Genomic DNA, 12779 nt, shown 5'->3' on the forward strand with positions numbered 1-12779 from the left:
TCAACATCACAAAGCAGAGCCACTCACTCTTCCGTTAAAAAAAAACAACCCCCCACACATAAATTCTGGATATTAATTAGTAATCATATAAGATGGCAAGCTGGGTTTTTTTGAAACAAATAAATTTGTATTTTCACTTGATTTACTAGGTCTAATAAATATTTACATTATTGCTTTCCAGTTACTCCCTAGTATGTGTATTATATATTAAACACTCAGAAAAGATTTTTTTTTAAATTATCTTTTATTTCATATTTTTTCATTTTTACTACTTTCTCAATACAAATGTTTTTCTTTAAGCTGTAAGACTTTCAAAACACCATTATTGCAGTCATCTACTTGTAAGCTTGATTTTTTATGTCATTATCAGCCATTAGGCAAATAAAAGGTAAGTCCTATAATCTAATTTTGTTAATGGAACGTAATGCAATTCTAGGCAATCTAAAAATAAGTAAATAACCCTTTGCCCCTCCAACAACCATAAACAGACTGTAATAAGGCTACCAGAAAATACATCTCAGAAAACCGTTAGAAGTGCAAAAAGTCCATAGAGTAAAGCACACGGGTATGCAATAAGAAGCTGCTGTCCTTCCATAGCCAATGCAGAGGTAAAAATTTTGGAGGCTGACAAACTGCACCATCCAATAATAAACAGAGCTAACACAGTTCCCAGGATCCCCCTAGGAGAAAAAAACAAAAGAAACATGACAGAATCCACTTGTTAGTAAATGTAGCATTAAATCTTATCAAACTCAAGTTCATGCCTGGCAACTTGTTATTGATAAGGTAACAGTCACTGGAAGAACCAAGGACTAACAAACCTGAGAAACAAATTAAAATAGAAACAGGAAACAAAAAGGTAATTTCTTCAGCATGGATAAAAGCAGCAACTTCATCAGTAGTACAGCTAAAACGACAAGTGCATTTCCAAATAAATCTTCGGGGCTCCAGCAGATGCAGCAGCTGAAGTTTAATTTTAAAGTTAGCAAAGCTCCTATTATAGCCAAAATCATCTTGTAGAAGTTGTTAGGAACTAAAATGACACTACAGACCTAATCTTCCATCAGGCAGCCTGATGACCTGGAGAGGTTGCATTTTTGTAACACATGGCACAGGTTTCAAGTGTGCCTTGGACTCTAAGGAGGGGCAATGAGGCTCTTAAAGAATTACACTGCAGCTGACCATGCAGAAAGGTGTTGACTGCCTCCCAGGAAAAAGCTCAACTGGTCTTTTAAAAAAAGGTGCACATTGAGTAGAAAGTAAAGAATGGGAAAAATGAGAAAAAATATTTTGTTCATCCTGGCATCTTTCCCTGCTCACTGGCAGAATGGTGGCCTTCCACACTGCCCCTTGGTGACAGCCGAGCCCATCTGAAGTTACAGTCTGCCTCCCCCTGAGGTGCAGGGTGGCCTAGAGAACTGATGAGTATGGGCCTATGGTCAAAAATCCACTGAAATATTCCTGCAGATTACAGAGAGTTCACTATTAAACCTTGTAGGAACAAAATCTTGCCAATAAATAATGTTTCACATATGCTTTATTTGCACTCTGTATTTGCAGCCTCCTTCTGTAAAATGCATGAGATCATGCGCGTAATACACCTCAGAAGTACATAATGAGATCGGCTGCATTACACGCTTTTGCTGTGTCAGTCTCAAGGACATGGAGAATGAATGAACCTCTGCCACTTGCTAAAGGACTTTCTGGCACCCCACTTCTCCAAAGTATCAGCAAAACAGAACAGAACCAGAAGTGAGAAACAGACTACATATACTTACTTAGGTCCATTTATCAGAACTAATCTCCACTAATATTATTATTGCAATTAAGCCATGATGCGTAAAGCTCTCCTTATTTAATAGACTTAGTTTATTTAAGGAAATCACATCACATAAAATAGTTCATTTCTTGGCAATCCAGTCTCCAGGATTGTTGTCAGCTCTTGGGACTTTGGGGGAGGAAGGAGAGAATTGATTTTAAGGTGACTCAGCACCTCATCGCAACTTCAACCTGTTAAAAATAAAACATTAAAGACTATGTGATTTAATATCCTCAGTTTAAGTGTTCTTTAAACCTATACAGTGGCATTCAGGGAAATTACACTGGGCTCTGTGAACCAAGTTCTTGGCCTGTGCTCCAAGTGGAGATGCTCGGATGCTCACTTAAACAGCTAGCCAGAAACTCAGAGCTGGTAAGGATGGCTCTTTCAGCAGGTACTCATGCTGGCAGAGGGATGGATGTAAAAGGAACATACTGTGCGATGACAATTTTCAGCTAATATAATGACTCTTTATGGGGCTACCACAAGGTAGTACAATTTAGAGCTGTGGCTGTTCTGCCTTGCACTGAAGTCCAGTGGCCTCTCGTGGTTTGTTCCAGGACTGGCAGTGAGCAGTATGGAAAGGTGACATAAGATCAGATTGGAGGCAAGACATACTTCTGTGCACTTATAAAATCAGTCCTTGATCTAACAGCATGTTACTGCCAAAAGGAATGGTTTAGCTTTAGCAGAGAGCTTTTGTCTAGCATATCCATGAGGGCCAAATCCTCAAGCATGGGAGAGGGGCAAAAGGCAGATGTCATGCTCACAGTGACCAAGAGGACTGGGGGTGTACTGGCATGAGAATGAGTTGGGGGGACAGACATGAGTGGACCCTCTCCGCACCTCTCTCTCACAACCTGCAGATGCTGTCACCAAATGGGTCCTTTGCATCAGCTGGCTCTAAGAATTCCTTTCTCCACTCTTACACTCATTTCCTTCACTGTTTAGTCAAGGAAATGGCTTGGCCATGCTGTTCAGGGATTTCATAGTAAAGAATTGTTGTTTTTTTCCAGGAGAAAAGTCTGCTGAAGTTTCTCCCCAAAAGGAGACCTAATCAGCTTGGGCTCAGACATTATATCAGCATAAATGGGCACAAACAAATCCGGTTCCACGCGAGTTTGCATAAGAGAACTGTTTTTCTCTTTGGTACTATTCAGCACTCAAAACATTACATATTATGCCTTTTTCAGTTACAGTGAAATAGCTAATCATGAAAACTGAAAATTTTTGGATTAGTATGTATCTTTGCAATAGATGTGTGTATTATCTTATGTATATTTTCAGTGAAGTTAGTTCTTTACACTTTGAAACAGAGAGAAATAACATTTTTACAAATACTAAAAAAAATCATTAATGTATTGCTGTCTTTCCTTTCCATTTTAAATAAGTTTTTAAAATAAAAATAATGAAATGTATGTTGAATTTTAAAGTTGCCACTTAATTTTAATAGCATGTTCATAATAGTTAACCTTGGTACTTGCTATGTTCAAGCAGTTTCATATAGTGAATGAGAAAGGACTGCAGAATCCTGTAGACAGGCACTTAATGTTATCAATTAATTTCAGAAATAATGGTTTAATTCTGTAAAGGCTATCACAGTACATTATTTATAGATTTTCAAAAGATGTGCTTTCTGTAAATCTGCAGCACTTTACAAATGTGTGGCATGTGCTTGGGGATTCCTTGTACAGACAACAGTACCCTGCGCAGTTGTAACAGCTGGTTTGGAGTTCGCCCCATCTGCCCTACAATTATGTATCTGCACCTTTTATTAAGGTGGATTATTAAGCAGGTTAATCAAGAAAATATGGGAAGTGTAGGAGAACAGAGAATAAACAGCTTCTTCAGTGTCACTACTGTTCATCTCAGCAAGGACAGCTCAGAAACGCTTTAATACATGGAATATGGTCAGGTTAACCCATCAAAGCTCCACAGAAACACACAACAAGGATTGTGCCAAAATCTTCATCCCACTGTATAATTTCCTTAAAAGATAATATATACTTATATAGAATTGCTGCTTTTCCAAAGAAAACAAACAGGGGCACTTTCATATTCATCAGCTGCCAAGTCCCATATGTTACAGATTGGAGAGTTAAAAATGTGAGTGAACAACAAAGACTAAGGAGGGGAACCGTTATTAATAACATGTTAACGATGGATAAAAGTACTGCTCAAGGCCTTCAGGCAAGACCTGGAGCTTCCTTGTACTTTGCTGTACGTGAACAGGGAGGTAAACACAGTCTGTATCTCAAAAGGCTTACCAAATGAGGAAGGAGAGGATTGCATACAAATTTCCTATTCATAGGCATATTACTGAATACCCCTTGACACACACAGATACATAGGCCACCACACATTTGTTTTTTCAAAGTTTTCAGTTATTTTCAGCTTTGCAATTACACCACAACTATACCTCAGAGTATATGACTCTACTACATCTTAAACACTTGTTCTAATGCTCCAAGTCATTAAGCGTTGCTTGATTGTTTCATTCTGTCACACAGAATTCGATTTACATAAGGAAAGGAAGTGTAAGGATGGGAGCCTGATACTACGAACAAAAAAAGAACATGAGAACCACCTATATTAAACCAAAGTCCAGCAGTCGCTTTTAAAATTGATACCTGAGTTCGGCCACTGTTGGCTCTGCAAAATGAAAATCACACCCGGGGCTGCTGCAAAAATCAAAGTCACTCTCAGTCCAAGTGGGAAACAGTGGAATTAAGGACTCATATTAAAATGGATATATATCACCCCTCTCAAGAACAGTTCAGTTTTATCCATTTCCACCTACACACACAAACAAAATGGTATTTTTCTTCACAGTTTCAGAAGCCAAAATTCACTACATAACCATTTACAAAATGTTTTGCATAACACCAGCCTTCCGACTTACTGTCTTCCATATAATTCCTGTTGCCATAGACTGGTACTTACTGTAGCGAGAAGACGACTGCAGAAGAGGACAGGATCACCATGGGCAGCAGGCAATAGCCCAAGACACTTGCAACGCAGCCATGCGAGACTCCTGGGACGCTCATCAGGTTCAGTAGGGCATGCATAGCAAGGCACCCAATGGCACTCATGCCATACACATAGCTGAAATGAACTTTTCCTGCCTGGAATAAATATGAGTAAGCATGAAGCATCAGAAGTGAGCAAGTGATTGCAAAGTGGTGGGAGAAGACAGAAGGCAAGCACTAGGCTTGTTACTTTTTCTTGTTGACACTCTCTCTCTGCTTTGCCTACATCAGTTCAATTGTAAACCACAGCTGATACTTTTGGGTGATGTTTGCATCAAAAAATTCCAAGGTACAATTGTGAGAATGTGCTTGTCGCTAATTTAAAGCTATAAGGCTGAATTCTCAGTCTTACTGTCATTGGGCTCTGAACAGGACACTAATTGACTGGGGAGACTTGGGAAGGTCTAACTGGTAACAAACTGAGAAGAAATTATGGAAAATACATTTTAGTGTCAGGAAAAATCTTTCCAATAGGTGTACATGGGGCTGTGGAAAAGTGTCCTAAGTAAAACGATGACCCCACTTACTTGATATGCTTAACATTTTATTACAAATCTCCAGCTTTAAGAAGGACTGCAAAAAATAAGTAAAATTTTGCTGAAAGTATGCTGGTTTTCAGGGTGAATGTGTCCATTCTTCCCCTTGACTACCATGAGAAAGACACATCTCTGTAGTTAGATCAATACAACAGGTTCATTTCAACATAAACCTTAGTAGTAACTGTCAGTTTGTGTTCTCTTTTTGTTCCAAAGAATGAAAAATTCCCCAGGTGTTTTTTTCTTCCAGGTTTTATTCCTTTGTGTGAATTTAGTGCTTGTGAAAGGTACCAGCCTGACAGCCTGGAGCCTGATGTTTTCTAATTTATACACAAAGCTAGTACAACAGGCAACAGTGGCCACAGCACCACCGATTTCTTCATCTCCTGCCATCATTTTGAAGGATCACCTCCAGGCATGAGGGCATTATTCACTCCCAAAAATGAACACTCACAAAAGACTGTAAAATATTGTTTCTCTCTATTCAAGCTTCTAAGAAATGAAATACCGAATGTCAGCTATGCAATACTGTCATTTTCATATCTGTACATCAGAAATAAACATTTGTACATCAGAAATAAACAGCAATTGGGATGAAGATGCTTTTGTTTGCTTTGTGTTGAAACTTTGTATCCTAAAGATAACACGCATTTGTGAAGGAGAACGCTCAAACCTGGGACTCAGCCCTTAACTCAGGATCATGGAATAAACTTCCCAGTTGAAGGGCCACAATGCATCACCTTCCTAACACATAACCATATGTACATACATACTTAAAACACAGGTGTGTTTGTGCATACACACATCTATATATTGCATACATTATACATTCCATATCATAAACGACATGAGAATCAAAACTAATAGAGGGTTCAAGTTTCCTAGGAACTTTTTAGCTTATGGTTGGATTCTCTTGTGATGGATAAGGTGGAAATATTATTGAAGCTTTGTTATGGTTTGCAATATTTACAAGTATCTCTTCCACGATGGTTAGGGAGGATTGCGAAGATCTCCTACTTTACTCATCCATACATTTTAATAAAACCTGGGGGAAACCAACGATCTTTGAGGACCCTGCTTCTCTGCTTCCCGCATCCATTTGGTCAGAAACTGATCACTGGATGCCAGCGGTATTTGAGCTGGACAGATAAAAAGCAACACAGTGGAGAGAGCCTTATCTAGAGATGACACAACCTGAAAGTCCTAATGTTGCAGATTCTGACAATTCACTAGCTCCAGTTGGAAAGCAGTGCATGCTTATGTGAAAGGCAGCCTCAGTTCATAAGACCTGCCTCTACATCAGCACCGTTATCTGTTTTTGGCTTGACCTGGCACATTGCTGAGCTCTCCTCTAATTCCAGTCCTCAAGGTTGGGTCAGGTATAGCCAGGTTGCCTATATCTTCAATACATCCCGAGTGTTGGCCTTTTCCCCACCAGTGCATTCCACCATAAAGGAATACTCTGTTCCTGAACTACCAACATAAGAACTCTTCCTATTTAGGTACAGAGTACTTTGCTGGCATTTGCATACTACTGGTATAAAATAATAAGGAAAAACTGCTTCACCAAATAAAATCAATGATAGCTAGAGATAGTGTGGGAAAGCAATACTCACTCAGTTTATTACCAATTACAATTTCAGTTATTAAAGATTTGTAGTAAGTTTACCATCCACAACGGGTTGGGGCAGCCTTTACTATGGACCAACTGAAAAAAACTCTGTCTCAAACAGATGCAACAACAACTACAAGCTTTTAGACTGTTTGTTTCAGTGTATTTAGTTATTCCACACAGTGCTATTTAGCATCTTAGTTTAAGATTAAGAAATTACTGAGACAGAGATGAAGGAAGCACTAGCACTAGAAGCTAACTGAAGCCTCCACTTGGTGAAATGTTTGATTTGTGGTGCAGGAGAATGAGAGAGAAAAAAAAAAGCAGCGGAACATGCTGGTTCCGATTCTAGTCTTTCTAAACATATGTAAATACATTGACTCACACACACGGGAATACTCCCAATTCACAGTGATGTAAGCAAAACCAGAATCAGGCTTGATTAGTCTGGCAGGCTTTGATGAATGGAAAGAGCTAAATTTGTCCTGCGGCAGGAACAAGGTTAGAAGAAAGTCAGACTTTGTGTGCTTGTTTGCATCTGCCTAGAGTGGGTACTACTATCCTTAGTTTAAATGGATGGGGAAGTCTGATTTCATACGAATGACTATGTAAAATGCAAAGCAGCTGAGACTCAGGCTTCTGCTAACTTTCGCACTGCCGTTGTTTTTCTGTCTGCAATGGAGCTGCCCTGTTTTATACCCGTATGAGGAAGATCAAGTCCTGCTGCCAGGCTAACAATCCTTTCCTCTTTCTCTGTGCTCTGAAAGAACTGCTACCATTTGAAGAATATCTTTGCATATTTTTCAATAGTTAAAAAGCTGAAACTAAATAAAATTTATAAATTATTTTTGGAAACAAGCTCTCAACCAAATTATGTTCCTGGTGCTATTAGAAGAGAATTATTCAAGTACAGAAGGATATCATAGCTTACACAGCTGAAGAGCCACTTTAGTATTCAAATGCATGTGAGATAAAATGAGCAGCCTGATTTTATAAGATGGCCCATGGAAATCCCATAGACTTATTGCTGTGAAGTTGTGGCACAAAACCACTAGATTGTATCAGAGGAGTTCTGCTGACCTAAAAATGAAGCACTGAAAATAGTTGTTTTTCTAATGATACTTAAACCGCTTACTCTCCCAGAATAAATATAGTAATTAAAGTACTTTACTTCAATAATAGTAGTTTAATATTCATTATAATTGTTGGCTATTCAGGGAGCAAAATCAACAACAACCATTTTTTTTTTTTAATTCTTTCTTTCTTTTAGCTTTCCTTCCATTTTCCTGATTATAATCAATTCAACACTTTCTTCTTTTATTCCCCTCATACCTTTATTTCTCTAGGTGGAACATAGTCTGTCTTCTCTAGCTTCCCACCTTCTTTTCCTTTTATTCCCTTTCCTCCCCACCTTCTTTTCCTTTTATTCCCTTTTCTCCTGCTGCTGCCACCCTTTTAAAGGATTTTTATTTTTATAGGGACATAAATAATAATACTACTTGGCATTTATATTGCAGTTTGCACATTCAAGGTACTGCACTGACATTACAAATTGAGTAAGAACTTGCAAGAGTCTTCGGATTCAGCACTATTTATCACAGAGGAACTGGAGAATTAGAGCCCCATTTCTCTCACCTCAGTTGCTAGAGCAGTAAAGCCCTTCCTAGAATGGTCCCACCTTATCCTTGCCTGATAAATTGCTGCCGACAATCAGAGCTGTACTTCAGCAGCACTGGAGAGCCCCTGTTGTCAGTGATAAATAGATGAATTTAGGAGTAGTGTAGAATCCCTGTTCAACTTTCCTCCTGTAGGAAAGCTATATTCATAAAGAGGAAAGAGGTTAAACACAGGCCACCATATTTTGTTTAGCAGATGACATAGAAAAAGAATATAAACTAAGAAAGCACTAACAAAATTTATAGGAAGGTATTGCAAATTTGAGGCAGGAGGGAAGAGGCTGTTTCCACTTCCCTTTTCAAATTATTTTAGTTACATAAAGACAGTTTTTTGATATCTTTGCACTCTACAAAGTAACACTGAGAGAAGATAATTTCAAAATAGTAGCAAGGGCTGCTTTGTTACGCCTTTTTATTCCCTCCTTTGAAACCTCCTTGTTAGGTCCTAACCTAGTGCACACTGCCATGCTTCAGGTGTTCACAGCCTCTGCAGGATACACGCTGCACAGATCTGTCCTTCGTTCATATTAAATCCCACCCCAAAAAATGGTGTGGTCTCTTATTTCCACTGGAATTAATACATCACTTCACCTGTATTACACCTACATTACATTTAAACTTTATGCAGGTACTTTCAAAGCAAGGAGACTTTTAAATATATAATCTCAGAACAAACAGCAGCAAATGATTCATTTTATGCCAGTGCTACATCTTCTGCAACTTCACATCCATTATCACCTAGGCATTAACTTGTTACAAAAGAAATTTCTCAAGATATCTGCCACATCCTACCAGCAGCAATGTTGCTCCAAGGGCCAAACAGAAAACCATGGGTCCGGTGAGGTCTGTCTCATTCATGATGCTGCCATCTGCAGGCTTCATTGGATTTAGAACTGTTAATGTTTTTTGCCATATATGCTCAAAATTGATCCCAAGTTCTGCAATGAGAAATTCCGGGATTGTTAATTGCTCACAAGAAAACAACACTTTTACAGAAACCCATTAGCTACCACAAAACCCCAAAGAAGTAAACAAATTAATTGGTTTAATGCAGATAATATTGTAGGATGACGTATTCTGTAGTAGGAATGTGCTATCCCTGCTATATACCCAGTATATTTGAGAGTCAGCTCTGATTCTAAATTGGATTATTAATTTATTAAATCCAATTTTAGGCAGTGAACCAAAAAATGCCCTCAGCATTTTTGAGTTAATATTTGTTTTTCCTATATTTAAACCCCATATATCTAATGCCACACTAACTTAGATGTTGAAAAATATGCTAATTAACAGTAACTGCAGAATTCAAGATACTCTAGGACACTGAGGACAGAGATATATGCTTTAATGCTGGCAAATCTGACAAGAGATGTGTCTTAAGCCTGAACTGTCAGATGCACTTAAAAATGACATTCTTTCCTTCAAGGCAAGTTAATAATACTTTGTGCAGTGCTTTATAAGCTTTTTTTGCCTTTAAAAAGTAATTACTGAGGACCCCTAGAAACAGAACAAAATTCTTCCCCATTAAAGTCAATGGGAATTCTGCCATTAACTTTACTGGGGCGAAGATTTCTGTTGTAACTTCTGCAGAAACACTTCAGCTTGCAAGAGTAATCATCTTCCCTGAGATGCTCCAGCAAGGGAAAAGTTAGGTTCAGAGCTGGGTGCCAGAATTACTGAGACTGACAATGCGCTAGATCTGTTTGGAAAGCCAAGTCTTTACCTTATTCCACCGATCCATCACCTTGAGCTGAGCCAAAACATTATATAAAGCTGTTCTGGATTAAAATGTGTGTCTTTTTGGTCAGAATTATTTGGTACACAGACATTAACATCTCTGAAGCCCTGATCAGAAGCAGTTTTATTTCAACATCCTTTTCACAGGGTGGGCTGCCTGTGGACTTAAATGCTTGGAGGTCTGAGAGGTAAAGATCTAGCAGTTATCTACATCAAATAGAGTGATCTTGCTGTTTTTAAGGCAGTAGGAGTATCTTTTAAGCAGTGAAAAATCCACTTGCCTTCCAGTATGCAAAAGAAGGATGAATATGCTCTTTTTATGTTATGCTGAAATAATCACAAACAAATTCTTCGATTTTTTTTTAATGTAGCACAAGTATTTTGTAAACTACAAAATCAGCCACTAGCATTAGGATGGTTCAATCATCATAAAGAATGATATTGTTTGTGTAGTTAAATGATCAACTGATTGAAGCCGAAAGCAGGTTTCTCAATTTGTTTCCCACTGAAACAAGCTATTTAGCATCTTCAAACTATTAAATTTATTAATAGATAGGCAAAAAGGATTATTATCAGTATTTATTAATGATAGATGTACCAATATGTATGCAGGATAAACACAGAATGGAAAAAAATAGTTGGAAATCTGACTGCAAAACTTATTGTTATGCTGTCATCTAGTGGTAATGAAGTATATGCTATACACGCCACAAGGCTGAATGAATCCAAGGTGAATTCAAATAAGAAAATGTAGATTTGGGGGCCAGGGGCTGTTGGCTGAAGCTCGTACAGCCAGGCTTGGCAGCTCTGCTGCAGTTTCTCTGGTGACTGCCACTTGCCGGCAAAGAAAAGTATAGGCACCCCCAGGAACTATGCACATTGTCCGTGGTTTTATTTTTACCTTCTAGCAAAGGAGGTTCCTCGTCAAATCCGTCAGCGTAACTAAGATAAGAGAGAGTGTCGGGACTGTACGTTGGCTGCAAAATCTGACCTGTGTAACTCTGAGAGGACAGAAACATTTCCGATGGGACAAAAGCAGTGGCTGGAGTTTGCTCTCCTGTCTGGCTCCTGGGACAAGAAGCAAATCACAGCAAAACAAGTAACTGCAATGAGCAACTTCACAACAACTTAGAGCTGCTCACCATATACCATGGTTTAAATTTTCACCTATTTTCAATTTGGGGAACCTGGAAATTTTCTGGGCATAGTATCTGCCGTGCGCAGTGAAGGCCGAGCTGCTGACCATGGCTTTGCTTCCCTTCACTCCAACCCCCTCTGAAACCAGGCAGGGCCCCTTGCCAGCCTGCCAGCACATTGCAGCCCATCGCACCCACTTCTGCGCCCATCCAGCTCGCAATGGCACAGCGCAGGCCCCCCGGTGGGGAGTGAAGGGAAAGGGAATTTAGGAGCTGTGAGGGCGCCCACAAGCAGCCTGGTGACATTCCGTAGATATGTCCATACTGCTAATAACATGAAGCTCAATTGCTCCAATTAGGTAAACAGCCTGTAACATCTGTATGTATAAAAGTAGCATGAAACCCAATCCTTTGTAAAGAAAGGTTCAATTATAAGTAATTCTGCCTTGGGGAAAGTCTAGATGATCTCTGGAAGCTCTTTCTTGCTCCTGCAAGCCCCAAAGCCAGCCGGATCCATCAGCTGCTGAACAGGGAACCTGCAGCAACACCCAGCCTCCTACCACCGTCATGTTGAAATCTCCTTATGGGGAAACTCTCAGAACTTCTTTCCCTCAGTGTCCCTCTTCCATGGGCAGAAGTTACCAATAGGTTTAAAAAATATAAGAAAAAAAAAAAAAGAAATAATAAGTTTCTTCCTGTCTTTCTATGGCTATGGCTTGTGTTTCTCCACTAAAACTTCCACTGTATTGATTATGCAATCCTTTTTTTGGCAATTGCATGCTGGTTTTTGTCATTAATTTCATTTGAGCTACAAGATATATCGTCGTTTTTCTCTTTTTTTTTTTTTTTTTTTTTTTTTGTAGCATACTTACTTTCTGCTTCCACAGAGGTTTTCATTAGACCCATAACTGTTGTAACCTTCTTCCTGGTCATCTATGGTATAATTGGACTGGTAAAAGTCGAACTGAAACTGCTCAAAATTTGACATTCTGGTTGAAAAAATGATTGCAAATATCAATGAAATAGCCTTTGGAACAAGCCAATATCTATGCTTTTAACTGTTCTAAACTGAAATGAAAATGGTAAACCTCAAAAGCCACACACTCAAGAGAATCTTTCTGTAGAAACTCATGATAATTTGGAAGTGACAAAAATGGACTCTTTACTTTCTTCTGTTATAACAAGAGAAACTAATCTTCTGCTACCATTAATTACTGTATATTAACTTACAAGT

At 38.8% G+C, this 12779-nt stretch overlaps 1 protein-coding gene across 2 annotated transcripts; it reads right to left on the bottom strand.

Moving 5' to 3' along the window:
• Positions 1-517: 517 nt before the first annotated feature.
• Positions 518-12533, bottom strand: YIPF7 (Yip1 domain family member 7). 2 transcript variants are annotated; one of them, XM_087736390.1, is made up of 5 exons: positions 12425-12533; positions 11311-11466; positions 9465-9610; positions 4763-4944; positions 518-680 (listed from the first exon to the last, which is right to left on the bottom strand). In XM_087736390.1, exons 1-5 carry the CDS (start codon positions 12531-12533, stop codon positions 518-520), a joined length of 756 nt encoding a protein of 251 aa, XP_087592516.1. The 2 variants fall into 2 exon arrangements, with proteins under 2 accessions (XP_087592516.1, XP_009472495.1); XM_009474220.2 differs by having other exon boundaries at positions 11311-11477; positions 12418-12533.
• Between the last annotated feature and the right edge of the window lie 246 nt (positions 12534-12779).

This window comes from Nipponia nippon, unplaced genomic scaffold, assembly GCF_047370975.1.
Source record: "Nipponia nippon isolate SJK-2023a ecotype South Korea unplaced genomic scaffold, ASM4737097v1 scaffold_6, whole genome shotgun sequence".
In the NCBI taxonomy this organism is placed as follows: domain Eukaryota; kingdom Metazoa; phylum Chordata; class Aves; order Pelecaniformes; family Threskiornithidae; genus Nipponia; species Nipponia nippon.

What these genes read in the sequence shown, in the direction of transcription:
- YIPF7 (XM_009474220.2), bottom strand. Translation starts at nt 12,533, where the DNA reads ATGTCAAATTTTGAGCAGTTTCAGTTCGACTTTTACCAGTCCAATTAT. An exon ending in TTGGAGCAACATTGCTGCTG is followed by an intron (nt 4,945 to 9,464) that starts GTAGGATGTGGC and finishes TATTTATTCCAG; the next exon opens with GCAGGAAAAGTTCATTTCAG. An exon ending in GCAGTCGTCTTCTCGCTACA is followed by an intron (nt 681 to 4,762) that starts GTAAGTACCAGT and finishes TTTTTCTCCTAG; the next exon opens with GGGGATCCTGGGAACTGTGT.